The 27,868-nt window shown below is 41.1% G+C and overlaps 1 protein-coding gene across 1 annotated transcript in view; it reads right to left on the reverse strand.

Annotated features, from left to right (window-relative positions):
* Positions 1-514: 514 nt before the first annotated feature.
* The window catches only part of LOC104922755 (protein kinase C-binding protein NELL1), a 269,223-nt gene continuing 241,869 nt past the window's right edge, over positions 515-27,868 (reverse strand). The window contains exons 16-20 of the mRNA XM_027281540.1: positions 18,797-18,937; positions 10,607-10,800; positions 6,781-6,957; positions 6,248-6,472; positions 515-4,859 (exon numbers count right to left, since the gene is read on the reverse strand). Coding sequence (XP_027137341.1) covers positions 4,809-4,859; positions 6,248-6,472; positions 6,781-6,957; positions 10,607-10,800; positions 18,797-18,937 — 788 coding nt within the window. The 3' untranslated portion in view covers positions 515-4,808. The remainder of the gene's footprint in view (positions 4,860-6,247; positions 6,473-6,780; positions 6,958-10,606; positions 10,801-18,796; positions 18,938-27,868) is intronic.

Genomic DNA, 27,868 nt, shown 5'->3' on the forward strand with positions numbered 1-27,868 from the left:
AATATGAAAGACTTTTCCAGGACTACATCCTGATGCTGGGATTGGCTTTCATTTCTTAAGCTTGGAAACACTTTTAAGCTGCTGGTGGATGGCATGGTGACAAGCTGTTTGGTTGTCATTATATCTGTCCTTTAATTTATTACCCTGGAAGCATGACTCACCTACCAAGTGAACCTGCGAGTTCAACTAGCAGTCATCACCACACTCTGAAGTCAAATACTCTCAGCGAATAAAGTAAACAACTAAAATATTTATTAACTGAAGATTTTTTTTTTTTTTTTTTACAGCAAACTCTTATCACATCACACTTTTCAAGTCAAATGACACTTAACCCTTTGAGTACAATTAGGTTGGCCACTCTCATCTGGAGAAGTAACAATGAACAGACCGGGGGGATTTCTTCCACCACAGTCTTCTATCAAAAACATGAACAAGCACATCAGGATCTAGAAGGTCCAAAACTGCTTTTTTTTCTTAAAAAGTCAGACATTAAAGGGGAAACACAATGGCTTGCTTTTTTTTTTTTTTTTTTTTTTTTTTTTAGTAGGAACTGAATCAAGACAACATTGTCATTTTCAACATCAGATTTTTTTTCTCTCTCTCTTTTTTTTTTTTACATGTGTACATAGTTCTAGTTTGTCTGTTTTTTCAGTTCATACGGACGAGTGTTGGGGAAAAAAAATAAAAGTGTGAAGTGAAAAGTCTGTCCAAGCTTCTCGTCGTTTTTTTTTTTTTTTTGCAAAGACGCCAGGAACAGATGCTGGTCAAAGCTCATTCTGATTCCCCCCAAAATCCACTTGTGTTGACTCTCGGCTTTCAGTGAGGGTCACTCACTGATCTGAGAACTGTACAAACACACGGGCTAGTCCAATCCATGTTGTCCTAAAACAGTGAAACGACATTAAAGGATGACATACTAAAAGGGTTAAGGCAAGAATAGAAAAATAAAGAAATAGTAGAAACAATAGAAATGTTGCTTCTCTTTCACCCTCCACTTGCAACGCTCTGATCCTAAGAAGCCGTCGTGAGAATTATTCACATAGTCTTACTCTCTTTACAGAACCCTTCGCTTTACACAGTATTTACAGCAGAACAGAACCTATCCCACAAAAAGAAAAGCAGTCCACTAAAATGAATACGTTATTCATGAACACAATGATAATTAAAAAACTGTATAATTTTATCATATCGTCAGTATGTAAAAACATTTACACACAGACTTGCAAATAGTGTTTACATTATATTTCATATCAAATCAATCAACAGAGCAATCTGAAAACTTGTTTCCAGTGATCGTTTGTACAAATGTCTGCTTCTGATTGCTGTGTTAAACTTTGATGAGTACAGATACCATTTACATCACTTGTTTTTCTTTTGTGTGTACTTTGTGCACAGTTGACATTGATTTTCAGTTTTACAAGAGGCATTGTGAAAATGGAGGAGAGTACACAGAGAGAATGCTCGGTCGAGACACAACCAGATGTGGTGGCAAACAAGGACATTGGGAGGTCGGAGCAGTGGCACGCCTCGCCGGGGGCCGCTGTCCCCCTCCAGAGGTTAAACAACCAGCATCACCTTTCTCAAAAGTTTGTGAAACGGCCACCGTGTTTGAGAGTCCAAACAACGCGCTCGGTGCACGAAAGGGTAGAAAAACATCTTTTCCCACTGTTTCTGTGAGGGACCAGAAACAAGAAGTAGTTTGGCATTAAACAGAGGTCAGCGGGAGAGAGAGAGGGAGATGGCGGAGACGTTTGTTTTCAACTCCAAAGACCAAGGTCACCCCTGACGGCGATTCCTATTCCAAAAAAAAAATTCATCAAAGTTTTTCCTTCAGCTAGAACAGACTACAACACTAATAAGACATTTTTCATTCAGGGTGTTAACATATCGATGTTTGTGAGCACAAATGAAACAACTGATCTCAGATCGAACGCATTGATTTTTCTGCTTGGAAAATGTAACATTGAATGGAAACATGCGATAAAATTGACTATGCAAAGTGCTCTACGTCTTGTTTTGGCTATAATATTAATATGTCGTAGTGAGTGGAATGACTCCAGCCATGCCTACTCAATGGTTTTTGCCTCAGATCTTAAATGTGTCTGGGACAGTAAAATGACAGTAAAATCTGTCTGCACTAGGCTTTCCAGTATCAGACTTTGATGGGGAATACAAGTATCTTTTAGGGCTTCAGGTGAGTTACATCATCTCACAAGGAAAGGGAATTTTAATGAAGCCAAAACGGAGGTTTCATTTTCACTTTGGAGGATTATCTGAATCTGTGGGGGCTGTTTTTCACTCTGAAGCAGTATATGGAGGAATAAAAAAAAGAGTTCTGATATCTGCAACTATGCTGACAGTGTACGGGAAAACCAGAGAGGAAGAACAAAGTGTAGAGAGACCTTGACTGTTGGTACCAGCTTTGAAAAGAAACAATTATCCTTTAACTGAAATTACTTTACTTGCCTCAAATGAACTATTTTGATTGTTTTATAAAGAGCTGTAAAACAAAATTTGACTGAATAACTGTTTCACCTGACCAAAGGGTGCAATCGGCATGTCAGATATCTGCTGCTATCACCTAATAATTTCATGGTTGAAGCATATTTCATGGCTATAACACATAGTTCGCATTTTGAAGCCATAATTTGGACACAATGTTAGAAATCCAGTGATGGACAAACAGGGTAATAATGATGACACTTCAGGGAAACGTTGGCACTCTTGAGACAAACTTGAGGATAATGCAGAGAGGTGTGGAGGAGAAGACGGGGTAGGAGACCGGAGCAGTGTCAGAGCTGTGAATGTGTGAAAAGCATCAGACTCTCCTGTCTTAATTAGCCCGGCCGTCTGTAAAGAGATTCGACACTTGGTGACCTCCTGGCATACTCAAATCCAGACCAGCGTGACATGGCTTTAATTATCCCCACTCGCTCTCTCTTTCTTCCGTGTGGATGTTCGGAGCTGAGGGGCCCTTGGAGACAATTGTGGAGTCCAATGCATCACAAGCTCAGACGATTTAGTCAACAGCTTCAGCTGATGTCTATTGCGTACCATCACATCACATCGCTTTCACATGCTTTTGATTTCTGTTGTTGATGTAGGTAGCTATCTGACAGTCATCAAAAATGACACATTCAGGCAGAGAGAAAGTGTGTGAAAGTGTATGTTCTAATTTCGAGTCTGGATCCTCTGGATGTGGTTCATCAAGTCGGGTCATTTCAGGTTAAGAGTGAGGGCCGGGGAATGCTTGAAATGAAGAACTTCATAAAAAACGTCTGGCAACTTCCTCTTCCGAACATCCACCCTCCATTTGGAACAGCTCGGTCATCAAAGGAGCAAAGACACGATGAAATGGGACTAATGGTGGACAGACAAATTTGAGTTCAATCAGTTCATGCTTTCTAACCTCCACACGCCTGGTCAATCATTGCATGAAGCTGGCGTGCTTGTCAGATTATCTGTTACAAAAAATAGTCAGATCCAGCACTCCACTCTCAAGACTGCCCCTTGTTTCCAAATTACATGGCTCAGACTCACAGATCAAACTGCTTTCTGATGCTTGGCAGCCTTTGGTCTTGACCTTGGTAAAGGCCACAGGCTGAAATGCATCAGATCCCTTATTTCTAAGTCGGTTCACCACAAACATGTTGCCCTCAAACTAAAAGTTTAGAAACGAGTGAAAACTGGAACAAGCATGATTGATACAAGTCGTAATAATTCACTTCAAATCATGACGGGATACTGAGGGCTGCAATGAAAGCATGAGCTGTGTGTTTATTGTCACATTTGAAGTGTTCTTCAGGCCTGATGACTTATTAAATTCATGGATGTTGCCGAATCCAGTCCCCAAGTGTTTTTTTAATTTTTTCAACACAATGGGATAGACCTACAACCATCGAAAGCAACACAACATGAGATGCAGATGTCACAAGTACATGGTTGTTAATGAAAATGCCTCAGTGGTGTTTCTCTGTACAGCCATTGTATGAAACAATAAGTGGTTGTAATTGGCCCAGGAACTGGAGAGAGCCTGCTGATTTGCCTGGCTCCTAAGCTAATTTGTCACAGTAGAAAGTAAAAAAAATATTAGTTGAGATAACATGAAAAAATCACCTCCGTGTGAAAAGTTGGAAACCAAACCTGTGCCATCTGACTTGAAGGTTATTTTTGTTACATTGCGAGGTGTTACTTACTACATTAAACTATCTCTTGTTTCAGTACTTTGCATCCTGATAGTGTCACCTCACAGCACATCGTATAAAATTTGGGGTGTGTTACTTTTGATTACCACAGTAGTACATGTATTATGATGACCAAGCAATACTAAGTCACACAGTTAGGTAACGCTGACAGCTGGAGCATCTATCCAGGTGTGAATCCTTTCTCTTAACTCAAGACACGCTGCTCGTCTCCAGGTTTGAGGTTCGAGACGTAATGCTAAACAGGTTTCCTCAAGACATGTTGTGAAATGGAAACAGCACAAAGACACATACACAACACAGTGACTGTTGTGACTATGGCCTCAGTCTCCACCTGAGACACACACACACACACACACACCCATTCACTCACTCACTCACTCACTGACTGTTGTGTCGACAGAGTTACGGCATAAAAGCACAGCCTCAACACCCCCAGTCCGTCCAGTGTGTGTTTGTACTTCCTGTGCACACACTGGCATGCACATGTGTGTGCGTGAGTCTGTTTTATTCATGAATCCAAGGGGAGGGTTGTCAGATGGAGGAAGGGGGCATGGCAGTCCCGCAGTGAAAGGAGGAGAACAGGACAGGAGGAGGAGGAGAGCTTTAGTTGTTCTGAAGGCAGTCCAGATCAACTGAGCAGCAAACATTTCCATTCTGAGCGGCGCGGCATGAAAAGACAGGAAAGAGGAGATAGAGAGTATTAAATATCCTGTAATAACACTGTCTGGTCATAATCACTTAAAATATAGAGACTTAACACATAAAGAATTACAATTTTAACACAATATCCACAATATCATTAACCCTAGACCTTACCCCAACCCTGATCCAAATTACAAAAGACCATGCTGTATTTTTGTCTCTACCACTATCGTGCTCTTGTCACTCAATGTCAGAATTGTCTGCTATCATTTTGAGATATTCATCTCTGAGATTTGTAATCACTCCAGTACATCGGAGGTGAACAGAATTTAGGATGTGCGGCTCCAGGCAGTGACAAATTCAAGAAACTGAACAGCAATATGTCTTTCCACTGACAAGGACCCTTTTTTTAAAGGGGGGGGGTAATCAACAGACCTCACTGTCAGTATCACACTTTCCGCTGGAGCTACTTTCCACTGAAGAAATAGTCCCTATGAAAAGACTTTCAGACGGTGATATCTTGAAGACATGTAAATCTGAACTGTGATGAACCTTCAAAGGTGCAAAATGGCAGATAAGTGATGAGGGAAATGGGACCTGTACCTTCTGATCATGGTGGGCTTTTAGTTTTGGTTGACCCTCTCTGCTCATCAGAGAAAAATGTCTATTGTGAGTGATCAACCAACCAGAGAGCAGCAAAGTGACTTGAGTAGGCCTCAGCTCTGATGGTACACAGTGTGAGTGAGCACACCAGCTTTTGTGTCTGGCTGTAGATGACTTGAATGCTTTCACTGATTCGGTTCATCTAACCGCTAAGAAATAACCTCACATATGTTGATTATAGTTCAGAGCCACATATTTGATGTGCTTTTTTTTTGGCTAATTTAAATTCTGCTTGCTCAAAATAAGCAGAACTGAGAAAGAAACATATTCATTTTTATTATTTTTGATGATCTGAGTTGTGGTGACACGTTCCTGACACAGTGATCTGCATATCTTGTTCTTTTAAGATTAAATGTACGTTACATCATCTGTGACAGTCAGATTTTCAGATGTTTTTAGACAGTTGCATATCCTCCAGCACACGAGATAAACTCACTTTGCCACAGTTTCCACTCCAGTTTTAAAAAATTGACATGAACATGCACTCAGGCTTCTGTGACTGCATGAGACTACAGGAACAAAGGTCTAGCTGCAGGGACAGACAACCAGCGGCTGAGGTAAAAGCACTAATCCACCTCAAAGTCTGAAAAAACTGTCTGTGCCACTTCTGAGAAAGTTTAAACAGCACAAAGGTTGTGTTTTTTTTTTCAGTTGAGCACTTAATTAGCCACACCGGTGTTAGATCAAACCTGGATGCTAAGAAAACCTTCATTATGGTCGGTGTCGCTTTGACCTACCTTACACTTGCAGGTGGTACAGGGTGAGTTGGGCATATGCCATGTGTCCCCGCTGAGGCGGAAGACGCCTGCGGGGTCCTGGCACGTCTGCCGGATGTCATACGACAGGTTGTCGGCCAAGCAGGGGTCTGTGACGCAGCGCGGGCAACACTCGCCCTCCGCCACCGCCGTGTACTCACACATCAACACGGGGCAAACCAGAGGCCAGCAGTCCATCTCCCCCTCCTGCACAGACACACAGAGAGGTGAAATACCAAAAAGAAAAGGAGACAAATCTGACTGTGTGCACTGTTCTTTCTGTTTGTGAATCACATGATCTGGCAACTGCACTTACAGCTCACATGCTGATTGTTGCCACATCTCTAATTAGAGCCATGGTAATTACCTGAGCCATCCACACACAGCCCGGCTCCGAGCTCCATGTGGATGAGGAGATTCTGTGTTTTGGATTTTATCTGATTCTTCTAACAAACCACTTTCACCACACTCGCTTCCGGATGAATGTGTGTATCTGCACGATTTTGTGTACGAACCATGCAACGGCACTGCTGGCAGCCGTACAGCCAGGATGCTCCACTTGGGTAGAGTTTGCGTCCGCTCTTGTCCAGACACTGACTGCTGGGCCTGTTGTCACAGCCGGGACAGCAGAACAGATCTTCGTCTGGGTCTCCACAGTCACAGGGCCTCCTCCTGCAGTACGTCTGCCCGTCCTGTACAATATAAGTCACAGTGGGCAAACAGACTTAGGTCACGACATGTGTGTCTGACTTCAAAGAAACAGTGCCAGCAAGGACTTCAACTTCACGTCTCTTTATATCCTGGGCTGAGCAGTGTGAGGTCGACTCACGTTCAACAGCTCCTTAAAACTGAAAGCTTACATCAGTCTGGTTGAAGAGTTTAAGTAAAAAGGGGACCACTATCCAGTATCAGACAAATCCTCGACTTTGGGATAAGATCAAGGTGGTGCGTATCTGACACCTACCCAGCACACCGGGTCATTCAGGTGGATGATTCATGAGCATAGTGTACCTACGGAGGATTATAATGTCTAAAATCTCTAAATGAAGCCAGAATATTTTGAAACTTTGGTGTGTGGACTGGCATACAAAGTCAAGTGCAGAGGAATCTTCTAGATCGCCGTGTCCCTGGCTCGCCGTCTCTACCCAGAGAAAACTTTATGGTCCATTTTACTCACCACAGCCAGCACTGTCTGGCCCGGGGATGACAGTGTAATGGAGATGTAAAAATGTTACATAAAATGGCTGTTATAAAATGTATGTGAGCCATAAAATCATTCCGCATACCATTAAAAGGGCAATACAGAGCCAATGTTTTATCGATGCATATTGTCCTGCTACAGTAACTGCCCAGTCCCAGGGTACCGATTTTGATGCCGTTGGTCTTTACGGTTATGGCCCTGGACTTGCTGGGAAAATTACTGCCAATTGTAGCGCTACAATTGGCAGGACACTGAATGCAGACTGTTCATTTTAATGCCAGGAATAAGACCGGGCATGCATGCTAATGTTGCACTGTTGTGCTAACCAAAACAATATTGTTATGCTGCGTTTTTCACAACCTCATGATTATTTTGATGACTGCAGATGACATTCTCTTTTATCAGGCTTGTATGACTTGTTTTTCTCTGAAGGTAATTTAATTTAAGAGCGGTTGGTTCTTGTTGAGTCCCTAGCGTAGAAAAATATACTTGATTTCTCCTTTCATTTTCCTGAAAATGAACATAGGTGAAAGTTGAGTATAGTTTTCACCGCTGAGTTTCTCAAAATAATTTTTCTGCTCTACCCGCTGCCATCGTTTTCACTTCCCCTGCCTGGCTTTCATCACCTTTCCTCTAACGGTAAACAAACCATCGGTTTCATGTGTCTTTTACAGCGAGTGTATAGTTATCTTTAGATTCTCTCTCCTACACAAACCACAGTAACTTTCTGTCTAGCTCACACTCACAAGACTAGAATTTCTTTTAGCCCCTCTGGTACCTGGAACCAAGATCAATGCTGGTTTACATTCCGTGAGCATCCCACATCTGACACAAAACCCAGCTGGGCAGTGGATCCTGACGGCATCCTAAATTACCCCAATGCAAGCTGAGTATCTTACTTGTGATTATCCGTCTGGGAACTGGGTGACTGTTGAACATCTAAGTCAAACGAGTCTTGCTCACTGAACTGAACATCAAAGTAGCTGTAAATATCTAGATGGGATTGCAATTTTAGTTTTTGAGACACTTTCCTGCAGCACGATGGGATCCAAAACAGTGATGGTATGATGGCAGTGGTTTGACTATGAGCCAGGGTGCCTGTCAGAGTGCGAGTCAGTAATATTTTAGCCATCAGTCAACCCAACAAAGGACATACTGTTCAGTACAACAATCACGAACAACCAGGTATTTTAAAAAGGCACCACAGTGTATTGTTTAGTCAGTGTTCTTTACAAAACCCACAGTTTAACTAACAAAGCTAGAGTCTCTTTGGAATCCCAGAAAGCAAACAAAATAAAACTGTTACTACATACAACTGGTGGCCATAAAATAAACCCAACTGATGCCTTTTGCGTCAAAGAGACGAGCTTAGTGATTCTTCGTTATCCCCAGAGTTTTAGGGCCAGTGTGCTGATGTTGGCTGCAGGGAATCGTCAACCTGTAAGCTGTTCAAATTGATGGAGGCTCGATGGAGTAATTAATTTAGAGGACAGGGTTAGAGAATAATCAGATTCTGTAGAATGAGCAAACTATTTTTGGCTTGTTGCCAGGGGTTGGGAAGTGAATGGACCACCGCTCACCCGGTGGACTGTCCCTTCTCTACGGGTGCATCTTTTCTGGTTTACAACGCTGGTGTACATATTCCTTGACTTGACTTGGGGGTTTTTACATGTGAGGCAGCAGTGCTTCCCTAGAGCACATCTCCACGTGCAGTCTGTGACAGTTTACACATAATATGAAAGAGAAGATGTGTTTACTACCATGCTGAACTGAAATGTCATGTGTCATACGTACTGTATAAGGAATCTCTCTTTGTTTACCACTGGTATTTACCAGAGTATTTCATGTGAACCATGCTCATCATTGGAACCAGTCATTTTATTCCCTCTGTGTCTGTTTTGTATTAATCTCACTTTCTGAGCCTCAGACAAATCTGATCAATATCTCACTTTCCTGCAGCGACACTGCACCACCTCCTGAGCACAGAAATGAGTTGTTAAGCCGCCGCAAAATGCCTGTCAGAATGCAACTCGGTCTAATGACAAAACAGATGGGAGGTGTTTTTCCTTGACCATGTACGGTGCTCAATTTGCTTTCCTGAGATAAAAGTGATCAGAAAAGAACAGAACAAATATTTTTTTTGTTTCATAAGAATCCATACAGGTGTTAGCACACCCTGCTGCCGTCTGGCAAGCAATACAGAAGTATCATGGCACGACAGACTACAGAGAAGCTTCTTTCCAGGCTGTGGGACTCCTCGGTTCACCATCTGCACTCCACCATCAATAACAGCTTATTTTTATGATTTATTTATTCATCCATTTATATCCTTTTTGTTTTGTGAGTATAAAGTCTGCTCTCTCGTTATAGTTTTGTTGCCGTGTTCCCAGGTATTCGTTGTGTGGCGTTATCATAATCAATAAATGATGGACAAACTACAAAGATGTAATAAACCCGAATCGTCCTCTAAAATGGAGAAAACTATTAATTACCTAAAAAGAAAGCAAGCGAAGCAATCACAGAGAAAGATCCCGGGGTGCTCCCAGTCTCCCACCAGCTCACCTACCTCTTTGCTCAGTTCTGCTTTTCAGAAGCTTTCTTCTATTCATCGTTAATTTATCCGACTCATCCCGTCTCCCTCCCACCCCGAGTCTTTTTTTCCCCCCCTTTTGTTGTTCTGGTCTTTCTTCTCTTTGTTAGCAATGTCTCTGAGTCAGTTCATCTCTCGATGCCAGTCCTGTCTGTCACTGCTAATGGAGTGTGGTGTCTTTGTGCAAGTACAGTAGTGTTGTAACAGTGAGTATAGAGGAGGCCATGAAGTCAGAAGGCTCCCCAATGCTCATGAGGTTTCTGGAATATCAGATGTATTCCATACAGAGATAATTAAGCAAAAATCAGGGACTGTCAAGAGATTTGATCAATATCTTGAATTTTATGTGATGTTTGTTATTTGTCTTTTCTCTGTAACCTTCATCCTTGAATGATTTATAAGTGATATCCCACCCAGAACCATTGCAGTATCAAACATTCACATATTGTAGACTTAAAAGATGGCAGTTAGTTGCAGGGAGTGGTGGAAGAGAGATAAAGCTCTATATCAAAGTGTAGTGAATTTGTACGTGTGTGTTCATCTTCTGTACCTTGCAGGAGCATATAGCACAGCGGTCAAAGCTCGGTTTCCAGTCTTCCCCGTTGCGTCTGATTCCCTCTTCCTGTGGGCAGTCGCCGCTGCAGCCGGGACCAGACGTGCACACACAGTCGTAGCCTCCCGGGAGGTTCACACACACGCTGTCATTCCAGCAGGTGTGTGTCTGCAAACTGCACTCGTCGATGTCTGGAAGAGAAAAAAAAGAGCGAGTCATGATAAATGAATCCTTACATGTCAGCTATGATGTTTGATGCCACATGAAAAATCCATGACACAGAGCTGAATATTAAACTTCAGTGAAGTATTTCCTGACCTTGATCATAATTCTGCCCATTTTAGACTTAAACTGTGTTGTGAAAAACATGTTTATGTCTTTCAAATCAAGGTATTAAACATATTCTTTCAGTTTCAAAGAAAAGAATACCGACTGTGACATTAATATGCAACGACTTTGATACACAACCCCGAAATTCAGGCAATTAAACCACTCATGTCAATGCCAAATATAGTTTAAATGAATCAGAATTAAAGTCTTGTTCATTCGGAGCCGCAGCGCCGGACAATGCACATGTATTACAGTACAATCAGCATCCCGTCGCCACACCGCTCTGCACAGGGAATTGTTTACCTTCACTGACTCTGCGGTAGACGCGGTGCCCATTTCCTTTGATTAAATTTTCTATTTCCTCACATTACTACGGAGCCCGGCAGGTACCAGGGGTAACATTTGTAATAATTTGTGTTGAGCGCAAATTAGTATTTGAGCCCTTAAGTCACTCGATTCGTTGCTTCCAAATGAATAGCATTCAGTTATTGTAGAGGTGGAGGCTGAAATTACAGGTTGTTGTGGTCAGTTAGGGAGGAGCATCCAGGGTGTTAGCAGCAGGCTTGCAGCTGTTACTTTAATTTACTGAATCAATTCATACACATTAGTAGCAATCCTTCTGTCCTTGTTGGTGTGCAATGCAGTGCAAGTGATATGAGCATATGCAGTATATTTTAGGTTTTATGCCATTGACAAAAGGATTCGTAGGATAATGTGAGGGAGGAATTCACATCATATTTTACACCCCTTTTCTGTGAGAGTTTATATTGCATACATGCATCAAAGCTTAAGTCTCATCAATCATACCCTATATATTCTCTTGGATTCAGTTCAATCATCAAAGGAACAAGACATCTGCTCGGTCAGCGTCTTCCTCACTTTTTTTTTACTCTCTACGAACCAAAGGAACCAACGTGACAGAAGGCATTTTCATCCACTTTTCTTTATCAGCACAGGAAATAGGGTGCCAAAAAGTCTGTCTCTAGCTTTTATCAAGCCATGACATTTAACACTCTTTATCCTCAGAAATGTGAGCTGTTCACAGAGAGGAGAAAAAAAAAAAGACCAAAGTCCCTTCAACAGTTAGCTCCGCTCTCCCCTGCCAGCACCTGCTGCCTACAGACATTGATCACACCCACGCCACAATGACAGCACGCTATTGGACTTGCATGAACAAAGACCTTGAGTGGAAAAAATAAAAATGAAAATAAAAAACAAATCAAAAAATGGATTTCATGTTTTTGTTTGCATGTTTTTTTTTTTTCTGACCATGCATTCACAATAAAGGGGACTGTGCGGGCCGTCAAAAGTTTAAAAAACTTAATTTGCTTTCTCAGCCGAGGCATCACAGTTAAATTTTACATTTACAAACATTTCCATCAGGATTTGGATCAACTTGTATCTGTGTGCAACAGGCGTCAGAACACTTGTAAAGTGCAAAGTGAAATCTGAAATTTCTTTCTAAAATTTTGTTCCCTAAGTGAATTCACAATCCCACTCATGTTTGCAATGACACAAACTCTATATCTATCGCTCTTTCCTGCTCCTCATAGCATCCTGAGGGTGTCCGTCGTGCCCGGGTGCAACGGCTGATCCCCCATCGAAGCATCCCCACAATGCAGCAACAGACCAAAGAAGTACAAGAGTTCACACTACACTCACAATCTTTTCATTTTGTTCATAAATCATTTAAACATATCTTGTTGATGGTGTGGTCCTTGCTAGTCCCAGACCACCAGGTGATAAATGTCATGGCTCAACAACAGGACGTAGTTATGGAGAGTTTGCAGTTAACAACAAGGCAACATGATAGAGAGGACTGTAGGTTGTAGAAGTATGTAGACTGCAGAGAATACAGCTACGGAGTTAGAAAAATTACTTTAGATTTTTGTGAATGAAAACCAAGTTAAGACGACAAAACTCAGGAGTGAATGCATGAAAAGAAAAAGCAGCACCATACTTGCTAAATCCGCTCAAAATTGACCCAGAAACGAAAAGTAAGTTTATTTATTTCTACCTAATTAGTAAGCTAGTAATATCAAGTCATTAAGAACAATGCAATGCCTTGAAAGGAAATACCAAAGCAGCGAAAACATGGACAGTTACATAGAAATCTTAAAGCCTCTGGCACACGTTTCTCACTCTGCAACATCACATTTGGTTTTCTCCAGTGCAGGATGATGACGGTGGTATCTGGCAGGAAGATCTACTCTGGGTGGGCGCGGGGCTTGGCTGATGCTGCAGCCACACCAGCCACAACAATACACTGTAGCAGAGGTGAACACACACTCTAATTGACTGCAGTGTACAGTTTGCTGGATACAGAAAGGAAAACAGCTCAGGCGAGAATTATTATTTTGCCCGTTGCGGCGGTCTATTTGCATACACTAAATGAAATCCCCATCAGCCAGTCACACACACTGTACCTCCGCTGGTGAAGGATTAATGCTCTTCATGCTACATTCACCACATTCAGCCACAAGCTGCTGCTCGGAGATGAAGCGTACTCTTACATGTAGGCTGTGAAAGATGGTCTTACAACCAAACACAAAAGCCCTTTGGAGAAACCAGCTGAGCTCTGAAAAACTTACACACTACTCACACTCACACCTACATGTAATGTTACACATGAAAGCACTAATCCTGCAGTGCACGAACACAACAGCAAACACTCACGCAGGCATAGATAACACAAGTGGGAACAAATCAATCCCTTTGACAGATGCTGGTAATTAGAAATCATCACAAAGCTCCACTGTTTGAGTAGTTAAATTATTTTCCTTTGGTGCGTCTTCAGGGCAGCCATATGGAAAGGTCATGTACATCACAGAGAGAGAGAAAACGATGCACACACCCACTGCCGTGCAGGGAGGCTGTGGGAGTTGATGGTGTATCATCCCCATCTTTATGCACAATCTGTTTATTAAAGCCACCTGTCTCTCCCTGAAGCATTAAGCATAATAAACGTGTTTTGAGATGCAGCCCATGCAGCTCTAAGTCGAAGCAATAAAGCAAATGGACTGCTGTGTGCAGATGCTCTGGTCCACAAGACAGCTATGTGCAGCACAATGCAACATGTATCTAAAAAAAAGGGGACACAATTAAACACTTTACAATATATCATACTGAAATATGATTATTATTTTAGCTCTTTCGACCCAGGGCGTTTGTTTCATATCTCACTTAAAATGATTCCCAGTGAATAAAAACATAAAGAAAATAAAGTCTGCGCTTTGTATTGTAGATAATTGAAGTTGTCATCAATAACCAGAACTGGAAATATACATTATTACGTTCATATGTATGTACAACAAAGCCCCCTCCCTGGTTTGTAATCTTATGGAAGAGATTAGGATTCTAAGACTGTGTTGTGAGGCAGATCCTGACCCACCGTGCATGGTGGAAAGTGACGAAGACATTGTGAGTTCAAGTGTTTTACTCACACTACATCAGATAATCACTAGCGGTAAGGTGCGGGCTGCAAATGCCACATATTTGGTATCAAATTAAAGAGGAATTTCCATTGCAACCATAGATGGTATAAAACATGGACAAAGTCTACGTGATGTGTTCTACAGAGCCGTTGTGAAAGTTCAGAGTGTCTTGGTGCTAATGCCTCCTCCGGCTAATCCAAAAATAGGCAAAGACGTGGAGTACAGGTGGAGCTGAGGCAGGCTGAATAACGCCTGACTGGTTAATCAAACCACCTGTCAGTCAAGTTCCAGGCTCTTAATTATGTTTAACCTAAAGCCTTAATCTAATTTATCAGGTGGGTTACATATTCAGTAACCAGTCTGTGCAGCTGTAACAAACAGGGAAATGAACTAAAGACACCAGAGCTATTTTTGTACCAGGCTGTAAACATGTTCATTTCTGTAAAGTTTGACATTTTAATATGGGGGCTCATGGAGACCGAGTCGTTCTGATCCAGCTTCAAGTGGACTTTTGAGGAACTGCAAGTTTTTGGCACTTCTGTGTCGGCTTGTGAACCAACACATGCACACAGCCCATTTTTCTGGTGCTCAGTCTCGTTTGTACCGTTGACAGCAACGCTTATCTGTACATATTTTCCACATGTGACGGAGACGAAGCGTGAAGTGTGTGTTGACACCTTTGGGAATAGTCCTAAACAAAACTGGGAGGGTGTATACTTTACAGATAAAAAAGGCTCTTATAGATTCATGTGTCACCCAGCAGGACACCCTGAGAGTTACTCCATGTGCCAAACATGAATTAACACCAACACTACAACAAAGAGCTGTTCATTTGAAAAAAAAAAAGCACAAAACATCCTTTAGCTAGAAGGCCCTCCTTCTGCATAATTCCCCAATTTGCTGCTGCAGCAAAACACAGTATATTAACACATTTTTTCCCCATCAGCCCATTACCATACTATTAAGAAAGAAGTGGTTTTTACAGAAATAATGTGTGAAAGTGTTGCTTTGTTTTCGGCTGTAGATTTGCATCTGAAAGTTTAACTGAAATCTGTGCCTGAAACCTCTTTGCTAGATGTAACTTTGTACACAACTACTGTTGTACACAATAACTGTACAGACGGAGAGACATTCTGCTTCCTCAAAACATCATCCTCTTCTGACTCACTAATTATCATCCGTGTGTTATCTCCTGTTTCCTGCGAGGTCGTCACAAATGCTTGGCTAGCATTCAGACTAGTGTTGCTGGCTGACTTGCTACAAAGTCCTACTTTCTCTTTGGTTGACTGATGAGAGGATGTTGTTGAAGCCTCTGCTGGCTTCCAACCTAATGCTGTACGCGCGTGCTGGGCGGAGAAACGTGGCTGTCGCAGCTACATTCGTTTGTCTGTCTTTAAGGCTAGAAAGTCTAGAAAAGCCGTTGTCAATGCCATCTCTCATTGACATGCAAGTAACTACTTTCACTAAGTAATGAATATGTTTGTGGGTCGTCTCAACAAACAAGTAAGTCAATGTCCATTTAGACTCGTGACTGATGTAACGCAGGTATGAAAATCAGTGTATTTTATATGTGCTCCTGTGTGCCGCTGCTTTCCTATCCACCGTTTTATGCACACAGAAACAGCCTTAGTGAATAAATCATGACGTACACAAAAGCGTGCGGCTTATCACTTGTCACCATAGAGAAGAAAACTGCAGACAGACGAAAACACCAGCTCGTTGGACTGACGAGAAGTAACCGATAAATCAAACAAACATAGAAGCACATATTCTCGTCATGTTTTCACTCGCTCGACAGAAAAAAATGGTGTTTCTACCTCTGTTGTGGAGAAACTCTGAGTGATAGGAGCATAAGAACCACGGCGGAGAAGTGGACCATACTGCAGGAATGATTTTCTACAATTTGGTACGTTATTTCACCATGACTCAAGAAGAGACCCTTGGAATCCATTACAACCGCTCTGAATCCAAGCTGAGTATCTTTAATATTACCATTAAGGGAAACATCCACTTAAACGGGTGTACTTTATCTGAGATGCTTAATACGTTCCATTTTCTGCGTATGTACCACAAATATATTGTTTTTCATCCATAAAGCTATTCTAGCAAGGACCTTTTCTTCATTACATTATCAAACAACACCTCCTACGCCTGAACACCGCAGTCAATGTTTTGTGCAAAAGACTGGACTCTTAAACTCATAGTTAAGTTCATCTCCACTAAATTATGGAAGCGTGGCAGAGGTTCATTAATAGAGAAATGTTAATTACATTTTGCTTGTGGTGGCCTATCGGTGACTCCCAATTAAAAGATTGAAATCGCTAATTGGATGACGGACACAGAGTGTGTCTAGGTTTGCAAAAGGAGGAAGAAAATCACAGGGACAAGACATTTGTGACGAGACAATGGGAGCTGGTGACTCTGCCTTTAAAGATGTTTGCACGGTGTTCAACCTGTACACATCACTTCTTCTTAAGAACTGAGTTTGAATTTGAATCTGCAGGAATGTGCTGAAATTATACCTCTCCACACGAGGTGAATGAATCAAACGGGACTGCTGATCTTGCATTTTGATCTAAAGGTTAAGCGAAAGCGTTTCACTCAGCCGAGCGATCCTGTTTGCAGCATTCATTACAACCTTTCACTTTTGCAAAAATAAAAGCAGCGGCTTCGGATTCGTTGAGTGATATTTAGATATTCTGAGCTCCTGCTCTCACACAGGCAGAATGACATATGTAATATGCTGAACCGCTGAAAATCCTGAAGTTTGGATGATGTCAGTGCCAGGAATCAGTAAGCAGCTGCACTTTACTTGTGTTTGTTGGTATGAGCAAATCTTACCATGTTAAACTAAGATGGTAACCATGGTAAACACGTGCACTGCCAGGAATTTTGGGCCCCAAAGGCAAAAAAATCAAATGAATCAAAACCAATATTATTATTTCAATGACTATATTTAAACGTCAAGCAGGTCATAACTATACTTTGAAGTTATTTATTGCAAATCAGTAAATTGAATTTCAATCAGTGTGACTTCTTAAGAGATGTGATCATACTAAAATGCTGCTATGAAGAGAATTCTGTTCATCAATGGTCAGTGCAGTCAGTGGAGAGAAACTGACTCGTCTATATAGCCTAAGAATAATGCCACAACTACTCTAAATACATAAATTAAATAAATTAATAAATTAGTCTACAAACAAGAAGCCTTAGAGGTCTGATGCTGGACATTTTGTACCTATCTGTTGTGTCGAGTTGGTGAGACAGCCCTATCCTCTGACCTCAGTTACCATAGAAATGACCTACATGCAGCTTGCTTTTCTAAACACAAATAGCTCCTCTGTATCTCAAAGAGAACAAATCAGTGTCCCGTAACAATCACGATTTAACACTGTCCCTCCTCCGCCTTCAAGACATATTCTTGACCCTGTGTAACCCCCATATGTGGCATCACATGATCCAGAAGTCTGTTTCTTTCTGTATGCTCCCTAACAAATCAAAAGAACTATATAACACTTTCTCTAGCTCTTTCTTTTAATGAAACATTCATCAGAGCGTATGACATCAAAAACATTTTAATCAGCAGTAAAACAGTTACACCGGTAAGATTAACAGTGCTGAACTCAGATCAAATGGTCCTAACAGACTTTTAAGTTCTGCTTGGCAAGTGTAAGAAACGCATGGAGTCTCCTGAATCTGTTATCTGACAGTAGCAGAACAAATATCTGGATGTGGGTGTGGGAGTGAGAGTAGCAGCATCTATGTTGGAGTAAACTCTGAAAGTTTGATTGATTTCTTTCACCATGTTTTGGATTTTTTTTGGTGCTCGTCTGAGACTTTAAAAAAGATGACTGAAAAAACAGCTGAAAACTACATCTGATCTATTAAGGTGAGTTACTTTCTCGTTCCATGAATCATCAGCACTTTGTTTTGACACGAGAAGCACGCGAGTCAGATCTTTCTCTATTTACGTCTTAAACTTTGACATCCAACAGCGGCAAAAGGCTTGCGCGCGTTCCTCGTGAGCATCTCATTAAGGGCAGTATGTGTGGGTTTCACACCGCGTGGCTGGATCTCAAGCTGTGAAGGTGAGAAAACCTCTGATTAGCCTTGTCGCGCGGCTGCTGGATGGCATATCAGAGCAAACACCCAGCCTCCCATGGGTCACAGTGAGGAGGTTATTGCTACATGCTAGATTTTTTCAAAGAGGACAAATGAGACAAAGAATGGCAAGTCAAGCGATCATGTAGGAAATCCAGCATAAAAGGGAGTTGAAGAGAAGCCGTGCAGTGACACGATTTAGTCTGGAGTAACTGAACACAGAGAGAGATAAAGGAACAATCTGTACTAAGTAGGTGGTGGACCCGAGGAGCTGGTATTTCGAACAGTGATGAGGATGTTTTTGAATTTAATGTATGCTCACCAATGCAGGAGCTCCCATCGAGCAGGTAGGAGCCATTGTCATGGAAACCACTTCTGCATTCACAGTGGTACCAGCCGGGCAGGTTGACACAGCGGGAGTGGTTGTGGCACTCAATCAGGCCCTCTGCGCACTCGTCGATATCTGAGGACACAAACACACACTGTAGCGTCAGCATCAGTTGGAATTATTTTCCTTGCGACAAACATTCAGCTCATTTGGATCTTTTTTTAAAACATTTTTTTTTTTACCACCCCATTGCCCGTTCTTTGATCTGTGCCAGTTGCAACAGTGGAGGTTGATCCATTCAGATCAGAACCGCCACCACAACAGCAGAGCTGGGCCAGCTTGGCTGCCCACAGTAAACAGCCAACATCGCACACAGCCGGAGCAGGGATCAGTCTTTTTAGAAATCACGCCAGTTATTTCCTTCCGTGCACTTCCATGTTTGGTCTCCTCACTCATTCCGCCGTTGCTACTCGCTTTGTCTTTGGCATGCGGCGTGCATACACATGCCCAGCCCAGAGGCGTTAGGTCTTCACTCCTTTCTCCGGAGAGTAAATCTCTCTCTCTCTCTCATCCATTATGTATGATGTGAGCCCTGCTCCTCATCTGCAGCTCCTCTCGCTCCTGGGTGTACGACTCAACCTGTGCACACACCCTGTTGGTTAAAGTGTGACCTTCAGTCACACCTTCAATCACTTAAACGCAAACAAATAAAGGTGGCGAGGGACTGCTTGTGAACTGTTATGTCTGACCAGATGTATCTCATATTGTCGCTAACTGCAGCAGTTTGGAGCTTGACCAGCAGGCATTTTTTCATATTATGTAATGGTTTGCACAAAAAAAAGCAAAGGTTGGATCCATGTAGGCTGTCAAGCATGAAAATCCACAGACTTGTCGGTTCACCACCCAATGAAATCAGTAGAAATCAACGACCTAAGTGAAGTGATGTCTTGTTTATGACAAAGACTGATTTGGGCACTGCAAAATCATAGCTTGAAAAGCTGCCATGACAATGAATACTTATTTACCTTTTTCAAAATCTGGTGTAGTGATGGAAATTTCGGCTCTTTTTGGAGAGCCGGTTCTTTTGGCTCTGCATAACTATAAGGAGCCGGCTCTTTCGGCTCCCAAACGGCTCCTCACATTTTATTTATTGGTTTTATTAATTAATTTTTATTATTATTTTATTATTATTGCTGTTATTATTATTTTTATATTTTTAAATGTTATTTTATTTTATTTTTGACATTGTAAAGCACTTTGCTCAGTGCATTCGGTGTAAAAACGTGCTATATAAATAAAACGTACTAACTATTTAATTAATTTATCAACCAAAATAATGGAATAAACGTCTCCCTAAATTGGCTCACAACGAGGAGCCGGATCGTTCGCGACCGACACATCACTAGTTAAATGAGAATACCAGCTCCGTAGGAGCGGAAGAACATTCCTCCAAAAGATTGGTGTGTTGATGAAAGTGCTGTCTAACACATCGTTCCACAATCTCCAGGCCATAACATATGATTCATACTGATCGAACCATTCAGTGACACCGCTATGGATGGGTGTAAGAGATCATCAGGATAGAAATGTTTCATTGTAGGGTAAAGGTGATCACAGAACATTGTGAAGGATGACTCATCTTGACTGTATGACTTTTATCCACCAATCTGCAGACCAGTGTCGACGTTTTTTGCCACCACTGGACTCTCAAATGTGAATTTATCTTTGTAATGGCAGGTTTATGCACTGCAAACCTACTATAATAACCTCTCTGTCCTTGCTGATTATGTCCTGCACTGACATTCTCAGTCACCTTAGGAAGAGTTGCTGTTACTCTCCTTACATATAGCACTAATGCCCAAGCATCAAATGTACTCTGTCGGCCGCCCTGATTCCCTTTCTATAGATCACTGTTCCAATTGAAACATTGAGCAGTCTTTGTGAGTGACGCTCCTGCAAACCGGTCCTGCCCTAAAGCATGAAGAATTGGATGTCAAATTGCGTAACTGTAGCATACAGTGCATCTGAACCTGTAGTTCCATTTGAGTAAACAACACAGTAAGAAATACTATTCATGCAATTCAGGTGCATCTTTTCACTGTGTATCTAATTTCTTGTTTGCACTTACACTGATTTTTCCAATACCAGATGGCTATCTGATCTACCCAAGATGCTTGAGGCCTGATATATATAAAAAGGTTAAAGTGTGGACTGACTGATAAAACTCCTGGTTAGAGAGCAAACAGAGATATTTCCCAAAATGCTGGGATATTCCTTTATTCCTCAAGTTTGGCTCTTTGAGAATGTTTTGTTCATCTTTTTTATGCATGTTCTCCAAAAATCTGCCATTTCATAGCTTCCACTGAGAATACACACACACACACACGAAGGTGCAGACTGGTGTGAGTTTAAGTTGGTCAAAACATACTACGAGTACAAAAAAAGGAGCGATGTGTGGAAGTCATTTTACATTCACTTCAAAATAACCCAAGGCTGCAAAAGTGTAAAGAGGTAGAAAACTTTTGAGTACCTGAAAAAAAAGATTCAAATGTTTTGTACGTGTCATTTTTACTGTATTTTACAATATTTCTATATTGTAAACACTGGACATTAAACTGGTCTTGCATCCATATTATGTTGCTCCAGCACTCTTGTAATAGGCATGTTTGACCCTGTGTTAAGAACACACACACACACACATACACGTTTATCTCCATACAGATAAAATAGAGTTTCAGGTTGAGCCGTTAAGCAGTGTGTGCTGTGGATTTGTTTCGTTAGCCTGGTGCACTGTAGGTAATGAGACATGGCAGCTGCTGGGAGGTCTTCCCTCTGTCAGCCTCTCCGGGTCAAAGATCTGGTCAGAGCTACAGCAAGAGATTCCATCTCTGACGTCCCACTGAAACGTACCAATATTAGAGGTGACTGGTGGTCAAGAGCAGCTAACGCTTTAACAAGAGCAGCGTATGTGCAATGTGCCGGGCTTGAACTGCATGCTAGAGGTGGGATCATTCAATCCATCCATGAGATGTGTGTTCAAAACCTTTGACTGGTACTGTGTATGTTGTGTATCTTCAGTATGAAATCTCATGCATGCAATCTAATCTCCCTGTTTTGCATGAACAAATAAACAATGTTCATTGGTCACTGTAAGGAAGAAAAGCAATAACTCCCAATATGAAAATCTACAGCGCACGAACAGGCAACACTGCTGCCAACATATCTAATAACAGCAGTACTGCTCTCCTCTCCAACATTTTGGCCCATAATTTATAAAAAGAAGTGACTCATTTTAAGAGGTTTTTCACTGCTACTGCAAAACACTACACCTTTAATTGTGAGGTATAAGTGGTGCTGCAATTCTTTCATCTTCTGAGAGAAATGCTCATTTTCTTGTCTGTAAAAAATTCTGAATTTCAACATTTATTTCTCTGCTTCGTCCTTTTTTTTATTATGTGTTTATCTCTCTGTAATTTACTGCTTTAATTACATGAAACAGAAGACAGCGACATGTTTTTTTAATGTTTTGACTCTGCACTCCACAGGACCAAATTTGAAATAATGACTATGAAATTAGAACGGCTGCTAGGGTGCGTGAAGGTGTTTAAATCAGCGTAGGAGCAGTGTGTATTTTAGGTCAGTGCAGCAGAATAATGAGCCGAACATACACACATGGCAAAGTAGGTGGGAAAAGGAAAACTTGATGCCGCTTCTCATTTTGGAGTGCAAAGTTAAAAAATAAATTCAGAAGATGTGACGGCCAATATACCGGCTTCCTCTCCTGCCGACTCGCTGGTTCTCTCTGTTCCCCTAAAGGTTAGCACTCTCAAGATGGTTTGCGATTGGTAAATGGTGTGAATTTGCGCGTGAACATCATTTCTAATAATGCTGGTGTGACTGAGCTCTGAAGTCTCAAATGGGCAGGGAGAGGATGGCTGCAGTAGATGCAAGAATATCATTGAGGAAGATACCAAAACACTTTCAATCTGAAACAAAATAAATAAATATAGAACTGAAAATTACTTTGAACACTACTGAAGTTATTTATTATTATTATCTTTATTATTTTACCACTTTTCAACCAGTATGGTTGTCTTTTTTAGCTGATTTTATTGCCACAAAATTGAGTTTTTTATGTAATTTATGCATTTCTCAACTTTAATAAATTGAGTTTTTTATGTAATTTATGCATTTCTCAACTTTAATTATTATTTTTTTAAAATAGCTTTTTATTGTCTTCTAAATGTTGTTGGTTCTCCTTATTTTGCCTGAGTATTTTGTTCATGCTTGTCTTGTCTGCACTTTGTAAACGCTGTTTTGTAAAGGTGCCATATAAATAAAGGTATTATTATTATAAGAATTTATTAGTAATTAGTTCAAAAATAGAACAGCTATGTACCTGCATCCCAGCAATGTTTCCATCATCTTTCTATAATTCAAGGCACTTCACTCATTAGAGCTCTCAGACCTTTAATTATCTCACTGCTCTATTCAGCACCCGCACCCTCACTATCTCACACACATAGTGTACAATTTTGTTTTTCATTAACTGCAATAAACTCATTACCTTCCATATTTAGAAGCTTTATGCGCAGCTGAGACATTTCTTCATTAAGGTGTTGCAATGAGGAGAACACAAAGAGAACAATAACAACATGACAGAAACTGTTGCTGCCGTCGTTGCCTTTCAGAAAGCACCTGTACATTATGCAGTGTTATTTTGTTCCCGCATGCTGTGCCGACAACATTAAGCGCTGTCAGAAATCCTCTAGTTTCCATCATGTCAACTCTTCAGGCTGGTGTGTGTCATTCTGAAGATGTTGTAGTATCCTAGCCTTAAACTAGAGTGTAGTCTCTGCAGCTTGGCTCTTCTGTTTGTGCTGTTTTCTGCTTCTTGTGAAAAATCGGGGGAAATTCTCACCGAATATGTAGTTACCACATTTTTGTACATAATGCAATTTCTTATTTTAAGTAGTTGTAATGATGTTTTTCTGGAGAAGCAGATTCAATGAAGAGATGAGGCCGAGATCTGAAGTTCAAGTGCACTTTAATGTAAGCTCGGATTCATTCCCACATGCTGCAGAAGGAACAAAAACTATGTTCCTTACGACTCCTTATATAGCAGGTTTATACTGTATCAGTATCTGTTCTAGACATGGTGGCTCCTAACTATTAATACATATGTCCTAGGACATACAGTAGGTTACATAGTACAGTCATACATCAGGTAAGAGAACATTAATTCATTATCTGTTTCCTGCCTCTGGAATGTTGTAAGATATTGTAACATGAATTTTCCCACTGATCAATATAGTCTTACCTTAATATTTCAGAGTGGTAGGATACTAAATGATATTATCCAAATTGGAAGGGGTTCATCCTCATGGAGCATGAACGTGCTCCATAAATTTCATGGAAAATGTTACATTGTGACATTTTCCAATAGCAGTACAACAGCAATGGTCCGGGGGCCACAAAAAAACTTAATATTATATAATATTTCTCCTCTTGGGACTATGAATATTAATGCAAATTAGTGTTCCTTTGTCTGAAGTCTAAATATATGCAGTTTAAATTTTAGTTTTCATGATGGATTGCTCAGGACCAATGTGTTAGATGGAACAACTAACCTCACCAACCTTAGAAATAGAATATATCTGATATATTTTGGATCATGTCTCGGCATTAATAAGGTCGTGGAGTTTTGAAGAAGGTCAGCAGCACCACACACATTTCTTAAGATGGACCCACAAGGTGAAACCGAAAAAGCTGAATTGGAAAAGATTACCTGTCTGATCTGAGATTTGTGATACTCCACAGCATCTGTTGTAAACGCAGAAATACTTAATTCCACCAGGACTTTGAATCTCTTTTTATGGAGACCACGTGTTGTTTAAAAGCCCATTCATCACCTGCCTAGTAAGACCTTTTTATTTAGATGTAATAAAAGCTCATTTCATTCGCACACAGTCAATAATTCCTACCTCAATAGTCTTATGAAGCTATTTGTTAGTTAGTGTGAGTAGACCAGTGTGTGTTTGTGTGTGTGGACAGCCGTCCATGCTCTTGGCAGTGAAGTGGACAGGTGACCTTCCTGTGGTATAAAGTACAATATGCTAGAGTACACACACACATATACACTCCATCAATCTTTGTTACAGCCACAGGAAGTAAAGCAGCCAGCAGCCAGCACCTCACATTTCCCTCTGTTTCCTGCCATTACAGTGCAAACGAGAGCACTTAGTACTTTCTGCAGGGCTTCACTTCTGCCCCGTCTTTGGATTTTCCCCGACGGGGATACGTGAAGACATTATGACAGCCCAGACTGTGAAGAGCTGTGAGTTTTAGCTCACCGAGGAAATGGGAATTAATCCACACATTTAAAATAATCCCCACGCTCTCGGGAGGATCCTGTGGCCTGCTGAGCTTTACATAATTACACTTATTTCAGCCCTACTAACCTACTGAAACAACATCACGGAAACATGTCACACGGAGCATTTACAGTAATGTGTCCTCCGACACAACAACCACAGTTTGTTTGTTGCTACCTGATAGTCTGTGACCACTAAATGTCCATAAAACTAACAGCCTGTTGGATTAAAGAAGCAGTTAGAAGTGACCACAGACCACAGCCAAGCACTAATGAACACATGTAGAGCTGTAAATATCACTGCTGATATCTTCACTAACTTTTCTTATAATTGTGCTCGTCAAAATGTCTGCTTGCTCTTGATATTATATAATATCTACAGAGGAAGAAGCCAATTAGGTGTGTGTAGGTAAGCGTATATTTGGTGATCTTATGGTCAAAAAGAAGTTTTTTAGGCATCTAGGTAACATAACAGCTGTTCCAACAGCATTTAAACAACTATATTTAATTGTTAAATGAATATATAGTCCAACACAATCCCTGGACTGCTCTTGACAACTTAGCATTTACAAAAGTATGAAACATGGATGTCTAAAAGATGTTCCCTTTCAAACAAACCTATGCAAGACAGTCGTCCAGGTTATCTTTCTTTGAGAAGAGTTCAATTTTGGGCAATTGGACTTGGTTGTGGATCTGTGAAGACGTTTCACCTCTCATCCAAGAGGCTGAAGAAGCCTTTTGGATGTGAGGTGACACGTCGTGCTTATAGCTCTGTGAAGACATTTCGTCTACCTTCAACCAAGTCCAGTTGCCCAAAATGTAACTCTTTGGACTGCCCCAGATTTAACTCTCTCCAACTTCGACCACAAAATATCTTTTGACCTGAAAATAATCAAATCTGTGCTGGCTGGAATTTTCAGTTAATTCCAAGAAAAGACCAAAACCAACAATTTTTCATCCCTATAAAAAAAGTATTAGCCGTGGACCCAAAGTCATTCAATCTATAATGCATGGTCAAGGATTCTAGGCTCAAAACGCATTTAAGGTGTGTCAAACATGTTTTTAATAATTAAATGGCACACAACTTGGGTGCTGAGTAAGGCACAAAGAGGTTACAGTATATTGAGTCTTTTTATTAATTATAGGTGTGTTTTTGAGTGTCATTTCCCATTCCCTTTAAAGCCAGCTCTGCCTGCTGAAAAGCAAGGGAAAGAATCTGACACTGTGCGCAGCAAACAAGAACATTGGTACTGATGTTTTTTCCCCAGATGCATTCAGTCACACCTGAAGATTTATATGCTCATCACATTTCAGACATGTCTTGTCACAAGCTGTATCATGGTGGACATTTCAGTAGTTATGTTATGATTATGTGCAATACAAACACGGTGATATTCAGCTGCTTTCTGTTGCTTCACGATAGCATCAACATGACCGACCACACCTCATTTGATGAAGAAGACCAACACGCCCATTGGCGCACAGATGGCCTCAAGCACATTTTCTACTTAGACAATGGGCGTGAAAATGACAAACGTGTCAGTCGGAAAATAGCACTGACACTTGTGATGTGTGCTGTGTGCCGCTTTGCACTGAGTGTTAGATAAGGCTGACAGTGTTGCAATGGGTGACATAATCCTTCAGCACAATGAACATGGATATGTTCGTCATCTTTCCTGGCTGTGAAGTGATCAATGACTTCAATGGAAAACATTAGTGTTCATATGTTTAGTCCTTATTCGGTTCAATCGAAAGTTTAGCTTTTACTTTGGTAGCAAGGTGTATCAATCCACTGCAGCTCTGCCAGCAGAAACATAAACCGATGTTGTCATTGTAAAATGTATGTATGAAATGTTTCCCATGTCTTCCACTGGAGTTACACTGGGTAGATATCACTTCATGCTGGTAAAGAATTACAGCAACCATTGAATGTTCAACGTATAGATCAGTATTGTACCAAGACTAGCATAGTCTCAGAGGTCCCACAGTTTTCCCATTGTTCCTGACAATGCTGCCTAAAGTCTTATTGCTTGCATCCACTTTTGTTTTCTCATAGGTTCAGTTTTTAGTTTCAGCAGCTTATAAAAAAACTTAGGTCTGGTTTCCTTGTGGGTAGTGCATCCCACCCACAGCAGCTTTTAGGCATTTTCCTGTTGTTTGATAGGAGACAGAAGTGACAGGGAGGCATCTTCAGGCAAGACAAAGTCAATGAAGATGGTTTCCTCAGGACTGAATTCCATTCTGTCTCTACTGTATATGCACACACATCACTGAAAGTGTTGCTGCTGTTGCTGTCCAGATTCTGACATATCCTAAACAGTCGCGCTGAGGCAAATTTGTGCCGCTTTGTGTTTTACAAAAGAGGTCAGCTCTAACTCAAGCAATGTGTGAACTGGAAGTTCACTACAAGTTCAGTGGTTCAGTTTTCTGATCCTTTGGAGTAAAGCGCTTTAGAAAATAAACCACATGGATCCAGCAGTGGATCTACGGTAGCTATATGAACCTACTGGAGAAAGACAGGCAACCCTGAGGAATGGATCAACATGGGGGGAGATGAAAAGATCAGTAGATAGTTCAACTCCACCCTTGGATTCATATTGAGGTGCTAGTATGATCCCATTGGGTTATAGTATACACCAAAGAGGACAGAAGTCAGTGGAGCGGCGATGTGTTGTGAGAGGGCAGGAAGTGAT

This window comes from Larimichthys crocea, chromosome VIII, assembly GCF_000972845.2.
Source record: "Larimichthys crocea isolate SSNF chromosome VIII, L_crocea_2.0, whole genome shotgun sequence".
NCBI classification, from domain to species: Eukaryota; Metazoa; Chordata; class Actinopteri; family Sciaenidae; genus Larimichthys; species Larimichthys crocea.